Here is a 23,796-nt window from a genome sequence, read left to right as displayed (position 1 = left end):
CTTTAACTTTGAAATGATAACAGAGAGAGAGAGAGGAATATTAAAACAAAATAACCCCGCACCCTCACTGGAGCCCAATTTTGATGTTTACTATAGCAAATCAGAAAAAGATTGCGCATGGCAACAGAGAATGCTTTGAGAGTAACAGCCGAAGGCCTCATGCTAAGGCGATAAATAAGGTGGCAAGAAAAATAAGCTTTGCTGCAAATGGCTTAAATTATAGAAAGTAATGAGTTTCTGCACCAATGTCTTCTCCACCGCCCACACATTTCTAAACTGCACCGAATAAAAAAATAAAAAATGCCGACAGGTAGAGTGTGTGAAAACAAAAGAGAAAAGACACAAGACTTTCAACCACAGCTTTCTTTTGGAGGAAAAGATAAAGTGAGAAACAGAAAAAAATGAAGAAATTTCCAGGAGTGAAACTAATGAGTTACATTAACAGATCTGATGGCCACGTGGAAGCCCACAGCACAACTTTTCTTCCCTCCAAGGCTTAACATTTAGCAACTTGCTATCCCTTAAAATGACCTTTCTGGGATGGAAAACCAGTCTGCTGCACCAGGACACTTCCAAAAAATTCATGGGAAATGGAATGAAAAGATTAGCTTGTTCTAGTGCCCCCCTAAACCAAAATCCACACAGTATTTTTTTTCTAAGTTAACACTCATTCTTCATAAGCTTTTTGAAGATCCTCCATAAGTACCAAATTCAATTTTTTGCACAAAAATATACTTCACTTTTTCATGCCATTTTCCACCAGCTTTCTAAAGGATCCTATTCTACAGTGATAAGATTACTACAAATACAGGAAAATATTATAGTTTCACCATGCAATGAAGCAAGGCAGGAAGAAATAATTTCATCAAACAAGTCTGTGACTTATAAAGAAAAATGGGCTTTTCTATTCTGAATTCCTGGAACAATCATTCAGGGTTGTCATTTAGAAGGGTTCATCCTTCTGTGGTTGTGGAAAAGTTAACTCCTATTAATGGTAATTGGAGTTTCATGCAAGGAGCAAGGGGAGGCTCGACCCCCAAGGAATCCATTCTTCTCTTCATTTGTGCGGAGGAGTTGCAGAGGCAAGGAGAGGAGACCAAGCCCCTGAGGAAGTATCTCCCACCAGCATGGCTAATCTCTGAATACCTCTCACACTGCCTAGCTTTCAAATGAACTTGGAATACAATTTCAAATGCCCAGTGATCATAATGAGACATGCAGAGGCGGCTTCAAAGTTTGGAAACCCACCAGGACAGCACAAGGATTCAGAAACATGATCAATGGAAAGGCAAGCAGGATGGACCTAATCCCTTTGTAGTGCTCTTTTTGAACAAAGGGTAAAAATTCCCCATTATTGAAAATGAAAAGATTATCATCAAAAGTTTATGCTTGCAGGCTACAGCTTGGATGTTTTCCAACCCTCCTCGGAATGGATTGTGAACGTGCATCCTTAAACTGACCGAGAAATCGATACAACAGGAGAGTCTGGGTTGAAGTGCTCGTGTGTGTTTTAATTCCTCAGCTTAGAAAAAAAAAGCTTTCATAAGATGCGATCATATTAAGTGAGCGGGAGCACCCGGAAAAGGTTCATGGAACAGTCGAAGCGACTTTAAACACAGGACCCTCTTGTATCTTTCTTTGGCTCACCTGCTTTTGTTCTTCTCCCAGGCTGTCCCACATGGATGCTACGATTTTTGAGACCTCGCCAAAGGTTGCATTGGGGTTTTGACCTTTAATTGCGGCTTGGGTGTCTCGAAAGAACAGGGCATATGCCGACACTGGCTTCTGGGGCTCATTGGGATCTTTCTTTTTCTTTTTCTTTGGAGTTTTGGGCTTCTTGCCACAATCGGGAGCCGCTCTTTTCTCTCCAATGGTCTGAAAAGGGAGGAAGAAAAGTCACAGTCTAGAATGTTCTTGTAGAGAGTGCAACAGAAGTTAACTCAGATCTACAGTCGTTCCTTTATGATTTTGCCTGGCACTGTCAACAGATGAATCACCACCACCTCGGGGGAGGGGAAAATTTGCTTAGAGTTAACTGGACAGCAGAGAGTAGCATTTAGAACATTGATTAATGAGGCCCAGAAGTATCTTCAGTACATTCACAACATATGTTCTAAATAGCAATTATGAGTAATGAGAAACAGAACACTCCGTATATACTCTCTCTATATATATAAATATATAATACTCTATATAGATATATATGCTATATATATATGTGCTCTGCTATCAACATCTACATAAACAAAATATTTTACATTTTCAGAGGTCTCAGAATTAAAAACTGAGTAATATTCAGGACATTGTTCATATTCAGATACTTGAAACTACACCTCTTCTCAGAGTCACAGGCCCTATCCATGATTAGTCTGAACCGATTTTTTCTTTTGAAGCCGACTTTGGTTCTGCCAAAACATTACTTTGTGAATGGCTTTCTAGGAACTCAACTGAAAATGATGAGCGATCTCCATACTTGGGCGACATGGGAAAGATAATCTCTATTTTCTAAAATAATAGCTTTCTAGCGACCAGGATAATCAGAGATGCTACCCACAAATATTGTTAACCAAGAACTTGACGATTTTATGTGTTAATGAACAACAAACGTCACAATCACTATATCTAGAGAAGGAAATCAATGCTTTCCATAAAGTAAAAAAAATCTGAATGAGAGCAACAGTTGATACTTAACTGTGATGAGTAAGGCTCCCAACATTCATAATGCTAAGTTCCTTGTTCACCTGCTAACATCATCTAATTTCACTCGTCCTCTATTCATCAAGGAAGCAGGGGAGGTGATTTGTGAACCATGTTTTATGCCCATATTATAGTCATATATTGAAGATGATTTTGCAGTTTACTTCTGCAAGAATCCTCAAGTGTTTGACAAAATCTATTCTAAAAGCCAGCCAGAGGCAAGATCAACTGAAATAGATTCAAGTTGCTAACAGATTGGCTTTTAATGGCTTTGAATCCTAATTCGAATTTCCTAGCGTATTACTACTTTCTGAATAAGAGTCATCTGGAATTTAGCTCAATTATTAAAATTTTCAGAGAGAGAACTGATGAGTGATTTTTTTTTTTCTTGAGTGCACTGAATGCTCAAAGTGTGAATAAACCACTGGCTGCTGTTTGCACCACTTGAGTGCTAACAACACTCATCCTTTACAGAAGTAACTGACACACTTCGAATGGTGTCAGATCCCATCTCACCTCTTGTCCAAATTGCCACTTTTCATAACACACACAATTAACTCAACAATTTTTGGACCCCATGATCTGCTTTTTTTAAATGCTCAAATTAAGTGAGACTAGGTTAATTTTACTAAATGAATCTGAACTTGCAAGGGAGTCAGATGACTTTCAGTCAGAACTTTAACTGGAGCCAAGTTTTCCTTCAGTGAAAACATTACAAGGGAAAAAAAACATATATACACAGATTTTTCTAATTGAGTCAAACAACTATATTCCAGTCCTCAGAGAATATTTGGCACCATGAGTGCCAATAAAACCCTTACCAATGGCAAGATGAAAGTAAGTTCCACTGTAGATTTTTCCAAAGCGGGATTCAACTTCATTCTCTGCTGAACAATTTTTAAAATGTCTACAACTGTAGACCCTGTTTTGAAAAACCATGACTTGCCCTAATCATTAAGAATAAACCAGAAATGAAGAATCCCACAGTTTAAACAAAACCTCAGAGTTAATGCTCCTAAAGAAGCTTTTGTGACTTAAAAGGGTTGGAACAGCTGGAGAAATAGCTTTGCCCAAAAGAGACATAATCGATGATCATTTTAATCTTCCTTCCTTAGCTAAGTTGCTTAAAAGTAAACACATTGGATTCCTTGTCTTCACATAAAACAAAGGCCCTCACTCAAAATGGAGCATGCCAGGAGTCATTTAAAAAAAAAAAAAAAGATCTCTTTCTGAACTGACAATTTCAGTATGGTACAGAGATGAGTTTTAAGATCAGTGGACACAGAGTGGAAGGAACCCATTTGAGTGTGCAATGGCCAACTGAAATCTAGCTGTCTTCCTTTGGCATTGCTTCTCCCTTTCCCACACTCAAGTCCTTGGGTGTGAGTATTACCAACCTTACACATTACCTGCCTTACACATCCCTTTGCCTTGGAATACACACTTGATGCTATAAACCAAACTCTTCTTCTGGAAAATCCCTTTGGTTTCCACAGTGTCCCTCTAACCTCCCTCGTCTTTTGCTCATCCATGTGAATCTTTCCTAGTACCTCTTCTTTGATTTACTACTTACAAAGATAATGCTCACAATCCTGCCTTTGACTTGCTGTCTAAGAAATTCTGATTATTTCCACATCTTCACATGTATGTGCTGATGTGCTCCAAATGTTCTTCCAGCTCCAGTGCATTGAGTCTTTGACTCAAATGTAAGTGTCTCAAATGCAACCAAACCTGCCCAACTCTCAGTTTCCCCCTGGGGAAAACACTCCTCTCCTCCTTCCCATTACAGATAGCTGGCTCTCAAACTAGAATCTAATTCATCTTTTAAAAATTCTAATGGATCACCAAATCTTGAAGATTCCCTTATTTTAGCATTTTTCTGTATTGGAAAGGCAGAGGGACAGGCTGACAAGAAAGAGATCTCCTATCTGATTGCTTACTCCCCAAATGCCCACAACAGCCGAGGTTGGGCCAGGTCAAAGACAGAAGCTGTGAACTGATTCCAAGGGTCCCCCCACATGGGTGGCAGCGACTTGAACCAACACCTGCTGCCTCCCAGAGTGCACACCAGCAGGAAGCTGGAACCAGGAGACGAGCCAGGACTGGAACTCAGGCACAGGGTAAGGACATACAACCAGTATGTTAATCACTGTGTCGAACAACCACTCCTAATTCACCCTCTTAAATGTCTCATTAATCTGGCACCCCTGTACCCATTCCCTCCTTCCATGAAAGAAAACATAACAAAAGGATCCCCCTGGTTAATGCATTCTACATGTAACTAAAATCATATCTTTCCAAAGCAAAATTTACTTCGGCCATTCCACTTTGCACATAATTAATCAGCTCTCAACTATCACCAGAAGACAGGCCACTCCCACCCATTTTAAGATAGTTCTTCCTTCAACTTTTATTTCCTTCCTCATCGTTTCAAATTCTACATTGACAATGACTTTCCATTGTTCTATACTGTTCCTTTCTCAGAATGCTGGGCTCTCTCGTCTGCCTCACAAACGTGTATGCATTTTCTTGGACATAATTGAAATACAACCTTCTCAATAAAGTCTTCCTCAAATCACTTTCCTAAGCAGAATCGATTATACTCACAGCACACTAGGTACATCAATTATACACTAATCACACCAGGAGCTGGTTTTCAACATTGCTATGCATCCCCAGTGGGGAGTCTCCTGGGCAGTGACTTTCTTATACAATTCATACCATGAGATCCAAGTAAACTGCCAGGCACTGAGTAGATGTTCAACATAATTAATGAGTAAGTGATTTTGGAATATTATGAAATTCTCTTTTTCATTCAGGATTTTTATTTGAGGCATTTAGGAATCATACCTGAACCTAACTTTTTATTTCAAAGTACGTACATTTAAAATACATACATCTTTCCATGGCAAGAAAAAAAGATGCAAAAACGATTATAATTTGCCAAGTGGTAAGCAAGGTTACCTAATGTGGCTAGGAGTCCAGCCAACAGCGTGGATGAAATGTGCTTACCTGAACAGCTTAGAGCCACAGTAATTTAGCACTTCCTACAAGTCTAGGATCTTAGGAAATTGTTGGAATGTGAAGGCAATCCCTCTCTTTTCAAAATGAGAGCTGTTTAAGAGTTCACTGGCTTAGCAACCAATCTTTTCATTTGCAGTTAAATCATTTTACACCAACTACAAACACATAAGTGAGCGAACAATGGAAAACCATCATGAATTTAAATGTTCTTCCAAATCCATAAGGAAGGCATTAATACCATAAATGAAATTCCCAAACATGAGCCGGGAATGAGCCCATAGTTTCTAGTGGGTTCCATGCGAATTAAGAGCCAACTTACTCTGTTGGCTTCGTCAGCATCCTCTTCATTGATGGAGCTGGAGGGGGAGGGAGTGGCCGACTTGCTTGCTGGAGGTGAAGGAGATGTGTGGGGCACACTGGCACTTCCCAGATTCAACCCCAGCTGGGCACTAAGTTGAGACTGGTTGATGGTGGTCAGCTGGGCAGGAGGCATGATCCCAGAGCGAGCGGCCTCCGTCATGTGAACGATGGACCTCATGGTCAAGGTGGGATCTGGATGGTACTGTGAAACTTGTGGATGGTTCTGATCCTACAAGGGCAACCATGAGGAAGGAAAAGGATTTTAATTCGCCAAATAACAAAAACTGTGCAATGTGACCAGTTCCTTAGACAGGTTTAACTTGTTACAGAATTAGAATTTCTATGAATTTACCAAATTAAAGGGAAAAAACATGCTGAAAAGGTACAAAGTCACGATTCCATATGGACGTTGATTCTAATCCCAGCGGTCCTGCTCCCATCCTACTCCCTGCTTGTGGCCTGAGAAAGTAGTCAAGACTGGCCCAAAGGCTTGGCACCCTGCACCCACATGGAAGACCCGGAAGAGGCTCTGGGCTTCTGGCTTCGGATTGGCTCAGCTCAAACCATGGTGGCCGCTTGGGGAGTGAATCAGCAGATGAAGATCTTCCTCTCTGTCTCTCCTCCTCTCTCTCTATGTATTTGACTTTACAGTAAAAATAAGTAACTATTTAAAGCATTTTTCTAAAAATCTTGAGAAAAAGATTATTAGAAAAAGCAAATGTAAATTTCCACTTCTTGCTTCTTATTGAGGACACTGGTGGTAGGGAGAGGGTTGGAGCACAGACCACACCTTTCTCCTACACAGAGCTGTGGGGCCATTGGCTTCCATCGGACTCTGGGAGAGAAGGGGATCAGGACTTGATTCTTATCTTCCAAGGAATGCATCTGTCAAGCAGAGGCTAGGGGAGCAGAGAGCTTTGGTTTCACAGAATGAACATCTGCTTGCTTCGGGGCACCCTTTTGGTTAAAAAAAAAAAAAAAAAAAAAACCCTGTGGTTGACCAGAGGGTCATTTTGATTCTGAACCACATTGTCCACAGCATCTGGAAGTCATTCAATGTCTAGAATTGGATATCACTTTTTTTTTCACTTGAACTTACTTTTCTGTGCCTTGTTTCCCCTACCATGATTTAACGCATTAATGAAATTGCTGAAACATGTAGAGAGAAGGTGGTGATCATCAAAGAAGTTTTCTCTCCAACTTTTTTGCAGTTCCTTCCAAAGTAGCCTTCTCTGTTTCTGGGAAGTCACACAATAGGGCTCCAAGTTGTTACTGCTGCTTTTTCTTTCTCTTAAATTCCAAAGAATCCAAAAAATAAAGACATGCTTTTCAAGTGACTTATTTGAAGACATGTCATTTAGAGTCTATGATGTTACTGACACCAAATTCTCTTGACCCACATGACCCAGGATCTAATTTTACACAGAGGCCTGTAAATTCTTAAATGTTTCTCTTTTTAGTCTTTTTGAGAAGGCTTATTTTTTTTTCTTACAGAATGAATTGTAAATAGCACAAATAGGGCAACGGGCTTCTTTATCCCTAACTATATAAATGGCCCCACAGCAGAGGTTAACAAAAGAAACTAGCTTCATAACATATGGTCTATCCCTTACAACAAAGAGTTATGAAGCTTTTAAAAATAATGAAATCAATGTATGTACACTGACCTAGGGCAGGGCTTCTTAATCTTGCCTTATTAACATTTGGGACTAGGTAATTTTTCCCCCTCTAGAAGCTTCTTCTATGCACGTTAGGTTCTATAGCAAGATTTCCAGACACTGTACTACCTACTAGATGCTAAAAGCAAACTCCCTATCCCTTCCAGTCACATCAGTGAACAGTATCTCCAGACTTTGCCCCCTGGGATTAAAGATCACTCTTCGATGAGAAACATGGAATTAGAGTGTTAGCCAAGATACAATCCCTGAAAAAGCAAGTCACAAAATAATTTATACATCAAGCACGCAAACAAAAACTTCGAACTTGCATCCAAGCTCTTAACAATGGTATATGGTAAAGGGTAGGTTGGAGAGAAGACTTACATCTTTTTGCCAATTCTTGATCAAAACACAAAAGTAATCAAAAATGACAACACTTCAGGCAGCGAAAAAACCCCAAAGTGATAACAGAAGTGGTTAAAACAGTCTCTAGTTGATTGCCAGATTTTAATATGAAATCTATAAATTTCCCATTTCTTAACTAGTAAATCACTGTGAATTCCTGTAGAAAAGTGTCTGTCTCAGTATCAGAACAATCCCACTCACCCTTGTTTCATTGGCAATGTTCTCTTCTGCTGTTCCTAAAATATGACATTCTGTTGGCAGGCGTCCTTCTGTAGGCACATCATTTTTTTTCTTAATTGTCATTGTGTCATATTGTTTAGCCATTTCTCCCAGAAAATCTGAGCAAGTGATCTGCTTTCCATATTCTTTTGATAGTCAACCTTGGTTCACTTGCTTCACTGCCACTCTGTCCCCCGACTCATGGGCATTAAGCCATCTAGTTCTTCATTTTACCTCCCAAATGCATTTTTTTAAAAAGTCATTTCAGATGTTTTTTCAATGTTAGATGTTTTCAAGTATCTCCAAGCAAACTTTTACAGTCCATTTAAATTATGTGTTTTAATTCTGATTGCATGATAATAAATCACTTAACAGGCATGGCCGTGAAATATGATAATCTGATTTATGCAGGTTTTTCATTAACAGGAGTTACTTTGCTTTCTTTGCTCCAATGCCTGTGAAAATCAGCACAGAGATGCCTCACGGATTCACTCCACGACAACAGCGTTTTCAATGGGTCTTCTAGTCAAAGAGAAGACCACAAAATATGTGTTCTTCACTATGTCAGCCCTTTCGGAACTTCACTTGAAATTTATGCCTTAAGTATGGTTCTACTTGCCTAGGAGCTTCTACCAAGATCCACTGTTACTAAAAAGTTCCCTTTCCTTTGTGTTCACTAAGTGTTAAACTTAACACACATTTTTGCATTTAACCCCTAAATGGCTTTCTGAATTGGATACTATCAATAAATCCATTCTTGCAGAAATCAGGGTGATGCCCTAAGGATGAACAGCTACACAATGGTTAAGATGCTACTTTGAAAACCCACATCCAATATCAGGACACCTGGCTTCAAGTTTTGATTTCACTTCAGTTTCCAGCTTCTCTCCAGTGTATACTGTAGGAGGCAGCAGGTGGTACTTCTGGTACTGGGATTCCTGCCACCACTCAATGGGAGAGCTGGACTTAGTTTCTGTTCCTGATTCTATGTGGGCATCTGAGGAGTGACCCAGAGAACGGACGATTTCTAACAAGTAAGTTACTATTCTTTGAATTCTTTACTTAGTGGGGGGTTGAGCTTGTGATTATAAAATCAACTAAAAGCATGTCACTGGTAAAAGTTAAAATAAAGAAATAAGGAAGGGGCCCAGCGTGATGGTTCAGTGGCTCAATCTTTGCCTTGCACATGCCGGGATCCCATGTGGGCACCAGTTCACGTCCCAGCTGCCTTACTTCTCACTTTAAAAAAATAAATAAGTAAAAATAAAGACTTTTTCAATTGGAAAGTAAGAGAGAAAGATCTTCTGTCTGTTGGTTCACTCCCCAAGTGCCCACCACTACTGGAGCTGAGCCAATCCGAGCTTCTTCTGGGATTCTCACACAGATGCAGGATGGCTTTGGGCCATCCTCTACTGTTTTCCCAATCTACAAGCAGGGAGCTAGATGGGAAGTGGGGCAGCCAGGGCACGAACCAGCTGGGCCATTACGGGGTCCTCGCGCAGCAATGCAAGAACATTAGCCAGTAGGCTACCATGCTAGGCCCATAAATAAGTAAATTTCTAAAAAATTAAGGGAGGAAGGACAAGGGAAGGGGAACGTGGGCAGGAGAGGGGGTATGGTGGTATCACTATGCTCTTAAATTTAAACACATGAAATTTGTTCATATTGCTTCAAGATTTTTTTTTATAAGAATGACTTCTTAGGCTACCATCTTAGCTCAACTGTGGTCCAGAAAATTGGGGCCTCGGTGATGGAAGTGAGCACTGAGAGAAAGATGACTGACTCCCCGGCTTTCTACTACCAACCCCCCCTCTTTAAGAAAAACCACTCTATTTCTAATTGGTAAACGGAGATTCCTCATCACATTACTCTGTGCCTGGGTTCTGCTGTCTTTCTGCTATTCTTTCATGTGTAGCCATTATGACAGCCATGCTTGAAGCACTTTGGTGACAGCGCCAAGCTCTTGCCAAAAACTTCAGATCCAAAAGATGTGGACCCATTCCTTTTAATTTCCCACAGAACCATATACCAAGGACCACAGCAGTCTTGGCCCATGTAATTGACACATCAAAATGTGTGAGCATTACCCAGGTCTCACAGCCATCCAATAATCACTTCCTGTGAGTGAGGATTATATTATAAGAAGATTAATGGTCAAAGTGTCTCTTTACAAATCCATGACCCTTAGGGCCACCAATTACTAACACCTGCTTAGGGGACCTGACAAGCCCTAACAGCTTCCATCAGTTTCCATTAAGGAATCACCTTTAAAAGATGTTACTTTCAGTCCCAGGATTCTCACTTTAGGAAAAAGGTCACATCAGTTTCATAAATATTTTTAAGCACCTACTATGTATCAGGTCAGAGAAACCAATATAGCAAATGGAACCAGGAAATTATAATGTGGCTCTTTTAAACATTACTCAAAATAAAATTTAAACTGAACTAACAAGTTTACATAACAAAGTGTAAGCCAGAGTAATTTACATATGCTCCTTCAAGCAGCACACAATTTTTTTCCCACGACACAATAAGGAAATATGCAACCATAAATAGAGCCTGAAGGAATTTAATGTGCTTTTGTAAATCATCACCTCTCACTTACGAAAATTAAGTCTTGAAAGCTTTAGCCATGATCACTTACAGGCAAATAAAGCCAACCGTGGATTATAAGAAATTGCCATTATCATATCCAACAATAAGAGCTAAACACAGGTAGCATTCTTAACTCCTTGCCTAATTTTCAAAAGTCAATGATTTTATGATTTTGATTGACACATAGTGATTGTATGTACTTAGGAGGCACAACATGATGTCTTGATTTGTGTAATGATCAAATCTGTCATGTTAGCTTAAAAAAAAATCCTGGTGGAAAACATCAGAGAATAAGATGTAAGGAGAAGCAGGAGGAGTCAGAGATGGAAAGGCATGTTCCTGACGGAGGGAACACCATATGGAAAGTGTAAGGTGGGAGAAAGCCTAGGGAGCTGGAGCAACAGAAAGGAGGCCACGAGAGCTGGGACCGGGGAGAGAAGATGGAGGATGAACTGCTATGGACTGGAGGGAGAGCAATAGGCCAGATCATGAAGGATGGGGAGCAACTGGGATGTGGGCCAAAACGGGTGATCCCCTGAGCTGAGGAATAAACAGAGGCAGGAGCTAAGGGACTCAGAAAAAATGGCTGAGCATCCCAGGTGGAGGGACCAGGGACCTCGGGAAGCGCACGGTGGGATAAGGTAGTGAGAGGTCAGGAAAAGCTAGGTTGGCTATAAGACTGGAAAGGCAAGTCATGGCCATAAAGTGCCAGGCTGTATAGTCTCTTGTAGAAAACCTGGAATCCAACCACAAAGTAGGATGGATGTTGCTGACGGTGTGCAGCATCATGGCTGTTGGGTAGGACTGTTCACTCCAGTCCACAGTAAGGGTCCCTACCATGTGGGTGACACATCTCAAGCAACTGCATATGTTTCGATTAAATAATTCAAATATACAGCCTGACACTTCAATCTATGTTTTGAAGAGCACCGCAAGGATTAAATTTTTGCAAGCAAAGAAGGTCATTAAGAATAGTACACAAAGGGCTCCGTGAGAATGTCTCACTCATAGGAATGGCACTGCTTCCAACTCTTGGACTCTAGGTATAATTTATGCATGTGATGGTCAACAGACTCTTCCGGTTTGTGTCTGTCATGAAGGGTTGGGGGAGGCACAGCTGAGGAGCACTTCTTTCTCCACCTGATGAAAGAGCTCTTTGTCTTTTAGCTCTTTTAAAAACAGGAAACCAATGAATGGATATTTCTGGTAGCAGCCCCTCATTTTCTTAAATTTACGGGAACCCAGATCATCATTAAACAAGCATCATCTTATTTTATATTAATACAATCTGATTTTATCTTTGTTACCATACAATCTGATTTAATGCTAAAAGTAAACGTTAGATCGCTGACATATACAAAAAAAACTAAAAATGCTGATGACCAGTGGAATGCCAAATGAATACGCAGAATAGCCACTGCCATCCACTGTAGCTACTGGGGCCCACCTGAGGCTCAAGGTATGAGTTCCACTTTCACGTACTGAAGAAGGACAAATACTTACTAGTCCCAAACTGAGACTTCCTGCCTGACTCAGTCAAGATGGAAAGAAAACTGAAAGATGAAATACTTCTTTACTGTGCAAATCAATGGCAAGACGTACTTCATGGAAAGACATCTTTCAGTGTGGGTGGAAGAACGGGGAATGGGTACAGTTTGCCCTTATTTTTTTTATCCAAGGCAAAACTCTACCTGCTCTATACATTTAATCTTCTCCACTCACTCTTTTTTCAGTGCAGAAGCAAGGTGATATTTACACTGGTGCTGTACGCTTCATTATACATCTTCCAGTACTGTGTCTTTTGTAAGCAATGATCTTTCAAACTGATTTGTAAAAAATTTTTCCATACTATATATACACTGTTGTGGTAGGTTACCTATTTTTACTCATTACAATAGTGCTTACTTCAGCTTGGTTTGATTTCATCAGCACCAAAGCTTTTTGTAAATATAATATGCAAACGTGTTGAATGCAACAGTTACAAATGAATATTGTCTGTAATGATCCTATATTAGGTTTTCATAGCAGAGGATAACATCCAGTTAAGAAGCAAATAATCCAGATATGTTAGAGGGTGTGACTAAATCTATTTTCACTGTGCCAGTTCTTTAATCAATATTTCTTGAGAAATGGAGTCATTAAACAATTATCGATAATAGGAATTATTTTGTATGAATAAACATCAAAGTAATAACAAATAGGAATCTCAGACGAAGAATTTTATGCTCAATTATTTAGTGATATCCTATAACAAGGTCAAACTTTTATTTCCAAATTAACAACATTCGTATAGTTATGCACATTTACTTCATTTCTGACCCCAACAGATCTCAAAACAAATTTAATGACACCAAACGCATACCAATGATAATTACAGACCTGTGTATCAGCAAGTTTATATTCATCAAAATACCTGCCCTGAAATAGATCATTTTTACTTAATAACTACTCTCAGGGTTATAATCAAACATATCTCCACATGGAAAGTTTTGTGGAAAAGTCTTCCCTGAAGTTAATTAACTGTTTCTTAGCAAAATAAAATGTTCAAGTTTATTAACAAACATTTAATGGCCTTTAACTCATGTACTCTGTAACTCCTTTGTTTCACCAAGATCTCAGCTTCATGCTTATTTTAGTCCTAAGTTAAAATTTTGCAGTGAAATTTTACCTTTACAGGTTTTTTTTTTATAAGCCCCTGCCCTTTAATTTCATGTAGCAGCCAAGATACGTTCTTCATAACAAATACGTATTCTTTCATGGTCCTTTCATTTTTATAGTGTTGAACAACACCGAGAGCCTAGTGCGTGTCATCCCCATGGCTGTCTCACACCCAGGATGAAGAACGCAGCCGCTGAGGCAGGAGAGGACTTGCCTTCCTGGCGTTTATATTCAGGTAGAGACCAGATAGGAAGCAAATCAAGGAAACCATTTCAAAGGACAGCTGAAAATTGAAGGAGCCAACGTAATGGCATACACGGTAACTCTCACCCCTCTGAAACATATTTGAGCCATCATATACATTTTGTTTGGGACTCCGAGAGAAGGGAAATACCACCTATCGCCTCTGAACCACCACTAAGCATAGAAGATGACCAACTACGTAGAACACACACTATAAAGATCCAAGGAAATAAACCACAGCATCACTTCTTGACAAAAAGGCCTCTTCCATGTGACAAAGCCAACAAGCAGTTCCATAGCACACTGGCCACTAGCTAAGTGAGCTTATTAGCAGCTTCGAACAAAGTCCTAACTTAATAGATGAACCTAAAGTTAACTCAACCTTAAAGTCAGTTCCCAGAATAAGTAGTACTTGCACTCATGGATAAAGAACATTTATTTCAAGCTCTGGTACAAGGCTAATTGCTTTATGGGGAAAACAGAGACATCTTTATAAAAGTGTCTATGTCTGAATATTTTTCGACAGATAACTGCCAAGCTACAGTAACAGTTCAATTAAAGCTGATTTTTTGATAAGCATTTTCAAAGCAAAAATGAGACTATGAATTCACACAGAATGGTGTAGGGTCATCAAGAAAACAGTCTTATAAATAGTACAACTAGTTCCTATTAAGAATCATAAGAAGCACTTAGTAGGTACTCAGTAAATTAACTTTATAATTTAGACTTCTCACAGGTTGGTTCCAGCCCACTCACAGTGAGTGTTTACTTACATAAGCTGTGCCTTTGCTACTGTTACCTGACATAAAAAAGATTTCTTTGCCATGCTTTAGCCACAAACAAACACACCCAAAGTCATCATTCAATGTGTATGAGAAATTGTGGATTCCTCCAGTGACTAAATGGTGATCATCCCATGGGATTTGGCTGCACAGCCTCCATTGACAATGGCATTGAACATGTTCATAACAATAAGAAGGGCTTGTTTTAATAGAACGTTCCACCCATTAAATACATTAATGATCCATGAAATAACTGTTTTATCTGTAACACATTAAGCAACACTGCTAAAAACGATGTATTAATTGAAAGTCTGCTATTTCTCTTAATGCAAGATTTAAAAAAAACACACATGAAATGGCATGAAAGTTATTCTGTAAAAACAAACATAATTTCCAAATTAGGGTCACATAAATGATCATGTGAAAAATTAAAACTTTTGAAAATAACTTGGTAATTTAGCATGCTTTATTTATGCTCATTTTTCACATAAAATAATGCCTGCATTATGGTGTAAGGGTGGGGCATATATTTTAAGGATTTATAATGTTTTTCTAGCATATGTATCTTTCATAAAAACTTTTTTTCTCTTTTTCTCTCCCTTAAGAGGCTCAGATATGAACATACTTAAATAATACTTCCTTGACTTTCACCTTTTTCAATTTTGTAATAGTACATTTAGGACTACCAGAGCACCAGTGTAGCATTACTATAAAAATGTGTTCACACAATTAAATCCAAAGCAATATCAAAAATAAAATGTCGGGCCTCTAAACTTAAAATATAATGCATGAAGAAAAAGTATGTGTATTATCAGTGTGCTTTTATAAAGTCTCTTTTGGGGGGCATACAAAAAATATCAAACTAGAGACAATTATTTTACTGTCTGTTCCTTAGATATCAAAGAGAACTCTGAAATTCATCAAAGCTAACCTTCTGTTATGTACAACAGGCTAAGCTGAAAAGAATGTTAACAAGTTCAATTTTCATTCAATCAGCACTACTGCTCTCTGAAATGTTTCATTGCAGGAAAGAAATAAAAATAATCTATATGGTAATTATGAGGATGAATCCCCCAGTAACTTTCAGCTACATGAAAGGTCAGTTCTATTCAAGATATTTTATCAGTCCCCTGCACATACTCCTGTCCTGTCATTTTAAATCTGAACAGCATTTTATTTTCCCATTTACAGCTACCTGCAGAATTAAGTACTTAAGCCAAATAAGAAAAAAAAAAAAAAAGAAAGAAATGTTGAATGCTGGCAAAGGCTATAATAGCATAGAGATAAATCGTTCATCTGCTCGCACTCAAGCCTCTGGGACTGTAGATTTTTCTTCTCCTGGTGCACTGTGGGTATTCAAAACTTGTTCAACATGATTTCATTTCATTTCAGGCACTGCCTGAGAAAACTAAATTACAGAATCAATCATACAGAAGGTCAGAGTGAGACTTCATTACAAGTATTGCATGCTTGCATGAATATCTTTCATTTATGACTGACCCAATATGTCACAATAGCTGTCTAGTAAAAATAATCCACTTTCTGAAATTGATGTACTACTGATGTCAATGCTACTCAGCAGGCTGGGCAGATTATAGAGAGGTGTTAAAAAAAAAAAGAAAACACCCTTTGGAGTGCACATTGTAGATTTTTAGAAATGCAATCTTTTGTAGATTAAAACAATTTCCAGAAGATCATCTGCACTGACAATAATGCTTCGAGGCAACAAATTTTTAACCAAAGTATACTGTTGATTTCGACTTGCCAACCACATCCTGTTTGAAAATCTACGTATCCATGGCTAGCAAATCAAGGTTGCGCTTTGAAGTCACAAATGCATCGACAGTCAATTTTTCAAGCAATTCGCTTTTGAATACTAGGGCATTATTTGCATATTTTGAAACACGCATGCTAATCATTGGACTCTTTTTAATCCCCTCCTTTTTTGTTTGTTCCTGCTCTCTCATTTTAAATACAATGGCATAAATGTAAGGAAGATAAACACGTTGTGCTTGTTGCCAACAATAATGCAGCTAATCAGTAATGTGACAAACTGTCATTCTTCCTGAAGGAAAACCGATGAAGCTCTTAAGAAAAGCTGCTTCAATACAACATAAACAAGCTGGCTTTTCTTCTTCGAGGAGACTCTTAATTCACCATAGCCATGCTTAACAGACAGCTATATTCATCTGGATAATAAAACTTCTCACTTGCATAAGATATGGAATAGCCAACACACACTGGGAAGCTGATGTATAAAGTATTATTATTTTTCTGGTGACCTTCCTAAGGGAAATCTAGAAGGAGGCTTCTGTGGAGTATTATGCTGTAACCAGCCAAGTCGGGATCCGGAGGGAGATATAGAAGAACCTTGACACAACCTATTTTTAACCATGCCTCTGGCGATTCTGAATTCAAGTTTATAGGTGAACATGTCAGGTAGTACATAGAACAAAGCCAGCGACACAATGTATTCATCATAATTCTGTCCCGGCACATTTTAGTTTTTCCAACATTTGTGATTCAAAATCCCATGACATTTCTTCAAGGTGAAATTCTGCTAGAATGTTCAACAAGATTAGTTTGTTTCATGCCAAAATAAATATCATTTAGGTTCAGCAAAACTTCAAAATTGCACCCACAAATGTGATGAGGTCCATGTAAATATCATGGCAACAATATGCACTTAGCTAAAGTGCCTATACCTCTAAAAATCAATGAAATAATTCAACTGCTTTAGTGATTAGCCATACATTACAAAAGAAGCATTAAAAATTGAGTCCTCTCTCCTAATGCCAGTCCGTGAAAGCATTGTTCTTTAAGTGTATGTGAGTATCATAATTATTTTATGATTCCATCTTTAGTTCTTTCCAATATTGTAAATTCAATTGACCATGAAATGAAATTTCATAGTCAAAATGCCTCCTTTACACTTTTTTATGGCAGCAATAACAGTTTTATAGCTTTAAGACAAGGTGATTCATCAGATGTTTAATTTAAAGGCAGATTCTTATATTATTAATAAATATTTACCAATTTAATAAAGTACACATTTTAGCATACATTATATGGTCTTTTAACTATTCCTGTAACCTAAATGAGCCTCGCCAAGCATCTACGAATAACACTGAGCCACAGCAGACTCCCTTGGCAACTGAACACTCTTTTTATTTTTATTTTTTTTCCTGGCGCAACATTGCACGCCTGACTACAGAGGAACAGAGAACAGAACCCTCCATTCCAGTGTCAAAGGGACAAAAATGTAAGGAAGTCCACAGGAAACAATTATTTGTGATGTGGAGCAACGTTTATGAATACTTAATGATCACTTCCCGACTGTTCGCTGCATTCTTTCCTGACCAACCAAAAAAAAAAAAAAAAGGGAAAAATAAAAAGCCTGATGTTCAGGTTAAACACAAAAGATCACAGGCAAAGAAAATTCTGTTGCAGCAATCCTATTTGGGAAAGTAATCTTATATTTCAGAGAGCAAGCTGAATCTTTGCACTCCTAATCCACTACATATTTTGGAATCATATGTTGTTATCTGGGGAATTAACAATGAAACCAATAAACATCACCTGCATGGTCCTAATGTGCAGAGAAATATGTAAACAAGCAAAAGGATTTGTTTTGTGTTATACCAACACATCTGTTTCATTTTATTAGTGTTAAAAAAAAAAACCTATAAACTATTAATCTTGTTTTAAAATGTCTGCTTAGTACCCCACCTAGATAGATACAAATGCATTATATCGCATGCTGGGGAGGGGATGGAGTTGGGGGGAGAGCAGCTCAGCAGAGGAGTTTAAAATACTTCAGCACATTGACTCTGGTGACTGCTTGCTATAATTGCACACTAAGAGAAACACAATCAAAATCATTGCATTAGTGATTCTGGCCCTCACGAGTGCCTTATTCATTGTTTATGATAATAAATAACTCAGATATGTTTCACAAAATAACCCATTGTGCATTTTCTTCTGCTGGTTATAAGCAATAATTCCCCCCTCCCCACTCTCTGTTTCACAGTTTGATATTTCATTTGAGGCAGCAGCAAATCACATATCGAAAACATTAGGGTCAAACACTTAGAAACCTGATATAAGTGTTTCCATTTCTAAAATCTCACATGAGCCAACTTTCAACTCTAGCACACTTTGGGTGAAACCAAAGATTGGCTGCTTGCAAACCAATGAATCGGACTCTTGAAAAATTATTTGTGATCACAAGGATCTCCTTTGTGGGACTGTCACCCAGCCCAAAACCCTCTGTTCAATACCAGCTATAGATCCAGTACTATACCTCGGCTTCAATGGAGCCATAAATAATCACCCATATAGTCACCAGTAGACAGGCAAAAGCACGTTTCAAGATATGGCACGTCAGGTCTCTGACTACCACGATGACCACAAATGACACACAAACAATTCTGTCAAACAATAAATGCAGTGCCTACCATATGCAAGCCACTGCTATGTAGCACTCCATCTTGTTCCACGAGATTTCTTGAGATTGTAATGGAAGGAAGATCCAGGCTTTGAGGAGGGAACTGGGGTGTGAAGTCACTTCCGTGGGTAGGCGCTGGATCGCTGAGGGCTTGGAATGGGAGTAGCACATCGGGCATGCCCAGGGTGGGGTCTGATTCTGGAGGAGGCGTGATGGGGGGGATCTCAAATTCTTCGTCCCCAAGGCTTGGCGTGTGGAATGTGTGCTAAAAGAAAACAAAAGACATATAAGCCATGCTCACACCCGGTGCCTACACCTCACTCCTTGTCAGAGGGACGGAGAATACTTCACATACAAACACTCCGTGGCTAGGCCAAATATTTATTTCTCAAGTGAAAACATCTTAAACACAGAATTCCATAAAGTTTGCTGATCATTCTGATTAAAGATTTAAGTCTCATTATCATATGGTTTTAATGGCGTATCAGTATTAACAGTTTTTTAATGCGTACTTAATTAGCAACATCTGTCTTTGTTGTTAGTTAGAGCATCAGCGACATTAGATTTGGCTATATAACAAATTGCCACTTTATTGATATGTTAGTAAAACAGCTCAAACCGCTTACGCCCTCCACATGCTTCATAAAATGCTGACAATTTTGTGGTGCACACACACAGCATTAATTCAGAAGTGAACATTACATATATTTACATTCTGCCACAACCTATAAAACAAGTAATACTAAATTTGTGGTTTAGTTCTTAATTTCCTCATTGCTATACTCCCAAGTGCAATGAATGCATCTATGGAAATTGTTACTGCTTATAAGGTAACACTTTATGTAAGGAGGAACATGGCTTATATTAAAAGGTGCCAGTGTTTTTATTTAAACTATAAGGAGGGTTATTTACTTTTATAGCAGAACATGTTAATATGTATGTATTAGAACATTGTCTACCAGTCTTCACATTTAAAAACTATCCAGAGAGCACAGAATTGCACTGATATGGATATACTAATTACACTGACACTCAGCAACTTCAGCAAATTGCTATAGCGTAAGTCCTAAGTAAATTTTAATTTTCATGCATTGCTTGTCTTTAGTGCTACTTAGATTCTCAAAGGTGGTGTTTTCAAACAGGGCCTTGTGATATAAATCAAGGCTGCCTTGCTTAACCACTTTGTCTATTTGAATTGTTTTTGCAGAAATAGAAGATGTTAAGCATTAAGATTTCCTTTTTTCTTTTTCTTTTTTTTTTTTTTTCAGGGTAGGGGAAGAAGAAGGGGCTTGGGAGCCATACAGATTATTTTTATTCCTAGCTCAGGAGGTTAAAGTTGTACGTTCATTTATTATTATAGCATTTGAAAGAATGAACTGGTGCAAGATAATTTGAGTCTGCTATTATTAGTTAAGAGAACTAATTAAGAGCTGAAAATCATCATTCTTCAAACTATCAATAATGATGTATCAGCTACTTGAGAGAAAAACGAGTAACAAACTCAAAAAAGGGTGGGGGGAGGAAGCAATGGAAAACATCTCTTGCACATAGAACCTGTCAAATGGTATTTGCATCTCACCAGAAATAAAGAGGTCATGAGCTATGGGAGTCCACGGCGGGACAATCGAACATCTTAAGGTTCTTAGCAGATTCAGTATGCGCAAGACTTTGCAGCATGATAACACATTTGAAAGCCAGAATGAGATATTAGATTTTTCTGGCATAGCAATTCTAATAATAATCCTCAAAGATAAAAAAAAAAATTTCTTACTGTGGTACCCTGAGTTCTCAAACACAAAGGGATGAATTGGCCACAAACGTGGTTGGCTAATGAACGTAACCCTATGACTGCGTTTGCTGTTACTTTGGCACTAATGTGGTCTAGTAACAGATGCAACTGTAATTTGTGACTCATTTGCTACCCCATTACTGCTTAATGAAATCTAACATATCACATTAACAATACGGATAAACACTCATTCTTGATATGTGGCATTTGGCTGTTTTCATTACCACTGTAATTAACACTTGAAATATTATTTCAATAAATATTTAAAGTACTTTAAAAATGGTCAGGATAATCATGACACAGACAGAAAACATAGAGCAAATGTGTGAATTTCAAACTCAAGAGTATTCTAATTCCCGTAGCGTTCTCTACAGGACAATATCTATGTGAAGGGAGTTGGTTTCAGACACAATTTAGACTTTACAGCATGCAAACCTAAACTCTTCCTGAATTGGTTTGCACTCATTACAATGTTAAAACAAATAAATTTACTTTTAATGCAGTAATTGGAAAATTGAGCACAAGCTACAATGCAATGCATTAACATTAGCTTTATTTTTGGTTCAAAGATATATACAGTGTAATCATTATATGCAGTTATCTCTTATGCTCCAACATAAAGCATGCTTCAGTCTAGGCAGGCAAAACTAAGGAGGTTTTCATTTTTATTTTTCTTAATGAAAAGAGAGATATCTCCTGTATAGTATGCTCCAACGGCATAATTTTTTAAAAGGTAAACTGATTTTAAATTAGAATTTAGTATGTTAACATAGCTTAATCAGACAATAAAATAACATTGTGATGTATAACCAAGAAAACGTTTAAAATATCATCTTTAAAGAGAGGTTAAATGTTAACTATAAAAATAAATATTGGTCATGCAAAACACTGCTTATCTGAGATTATAAACAAACCAACAACAAAAAAGACCTTGCCTTTCGCTAACTATGCCATATGACCAATATCAGATTGATCGGTGAGAGCTTATCTGATTATTTCTAACAGATATTGACTTTTCAGTGTTTACCTTGAACACGCTAAAGTAGTATGTACATGGTTAAATACCATCTGTACTGAAATGTTCAAAACATTTGTTCCTTTTGATAAAAATGCAAATCTGGAGAACTGTTGTATCAACATATAACAGCCAATGTCTGACACGGTGAATTATCACAGCTGGAATTAAATTGTCTCTGAACAGCTGCTGGCAGTAGAGCTTTCATCAATGTTTGATTCAAATGTAGGGGAAAAAAAATCCTACAGAATGAAACATCATGTTGTCCTTACAGATGGGGTTTGTGTTCATTATCACAAACAACGCAGCAGCCAGCGCCAAACAATATTCCCTTATCTCCTCTGTCTTCCTGGCTAGCGAGAAGATGGTCACGGTAAAAATGATTGATCTAGGAATGCCCTTAATTCTTGAGTCCCCATTTCTTCTAATAATTTCTCCAAGTTAATTTCTTTCCTATCAATTGCTTCCTATACCAAGACCATTTACAAAGCCATTGTTATTTTCATTCTCTGGGGTCAAGCTAGTTCAGTCTCCTCTACCTGAATATATTTGGAAACTGAAGACTTTTTATTACCTAAACCACAAGAGGAAAGATTTCATTGGGAACAATTCCAGTTCTGATTGTTCTTGTTTTTAAAATTTTAGATTCCCACATAGTCCACCAGTTTTCAGAAGCCATATTCTTGCTTTGATCAAGATTGAAGACTTTCTGGAGGACAGTCCAACAGACCACCCAACGACCCTAAGACAGCCACAGAAACACAGTACAAACAGCAAACAGTGCCCCATGTGCACCTGTAAGCCCAAGACAAACCCAGAGTCAAGGCGACACTGAATTTAGAGATGAGCATCCAATTTTCCTAGATACAGCTATGTCTTGGAGCATGCCCATTCATTCACTCAGTTATTCACAAATATTTATTGAATGCCTACTGTTAACCAGGCACTGTGCTATGCCATGGAGTCTAACAACAAATAACTCAGTTCACGTTACTCCACCAAGAACCTAAAAAACCTGTATAATACACTTTGCCATAGTTTCCCAAAGCATAGGAACTCAATAAAATTAAGATATGCAAAGATGCTTTCTATCAAGAATCTCCCATAACCTCGTTTACAAAATAATCACTTGCCTGCTTAGATAACAAACACAGAGTGTATGTATGCATAGAGTTTCATGTGCTTTCTTAAAGGCAACTTATTTATTTTTGTTTGCATTTTTTAAAATCAAGAGATGTGTACAAAATGACAGCTAATCATAGTTCATGGACAAGTGATGAAAGCATGCCAGGTTATTCTCTTTTTCACCATCAGTGTCATTACCTGGTGCCATATAAGATAGAGCAAGACATTTTATACTTTGCTTTTTCCTTCGGGCCTATTAGGTTATCTAAATCACACAGGAAACATGAACAGCATTAAGACTGACACCTACCTCACTGGAAGCAAAGAAAGCGTTGTTTGCCTCAGCCATGTTCATGTAATTATTATTATTTCCAAACTGTAAGGAAACAGATTTTCATGTTAATAGAGGGCACACTAAAGATTTCCTGTAATTTACCTAATACTTAGATGTGACTTGGAAAGCATTATTGGTGCCACGAGATTAGAAGATGGTTTTACTCGGACCAAATGTGAAATATGACAAAGGTTTCAACGTGCTACACGGTACTGTACTGTCAGCTATTTTCCCCAGAAAATAAAGCGCTGAGTTAAGCTAACTCAATCATTCTGGAAAATGGCTTTGTTTCTCATCGACACTAATCGTGAAAGGAAGCGATAGCAAACATTTTGCCAAATGGTCACTAGTTTGTATTGCTGCTTGATCTAGCAGTTGTCAGAGGTTAGAAGGGACAGAGTTGTCAGGAAAATCACCTCGACACATTTTGAAGCATGTTGGGATT

At 38.2% G+C, this 23,796-nt stretch overlaps 1 protein-coding gene across 2 annotated transcripts in view; it reads right to left on the bottom strand.

Annotated features, from left to right (window-relative positions):
• Window positions 1-23,796, bottom strand: part of TOX3 (TOX high mobility group box family member 3) — a 110,870-nt gene that overhangs the window by 6,388 nt on the left and 80,686 nt on the right. For both annotated transcript variants that reach the window (XM_004583845.3, XM_058674215.1), the window contains exons 2-5: window positions 23,328-23,393; window positions 19,099-19,353; window positions 6,041-6,310; window positions 1,648-1,875 (exon numbers count right to left, since the gene is read on the bottom strand). In XM_004583845.3, coding sequence (XP_004583902.2) covers window positions 1,648-1,875; window positions 6,041-6,310; window positions 19,099-19,353; window positions 23,328-23,393 — 819 coding nt within the window. The remainder of the gene's footprint in view (window positions 1-1,647; window positions 1,876-6,040; window positions 6,311-19,098; window positions 19,354-23,327; window positions 23,394-23,796) is intronic.

The sequence above is a fragment of the Ochotona princeps genome, chromosome 16, assembly GCF_030435755.1.
Source record: "Ochotona princeps isolate mOchPri1 chromosome 16, mOchPri1.hap1, whole genome shotgun sequence".
NCBI classification, from domain to species: domain Eukaryota; kingdom Metazoa; phylum Chordata; class Mammalia; order Lagomorpha; family Ochotonidae; genus Ochotona; species Ochotona princeps.
This window is presented reverse-complemented; position numbering and strand designations above follow the sequence as displayed.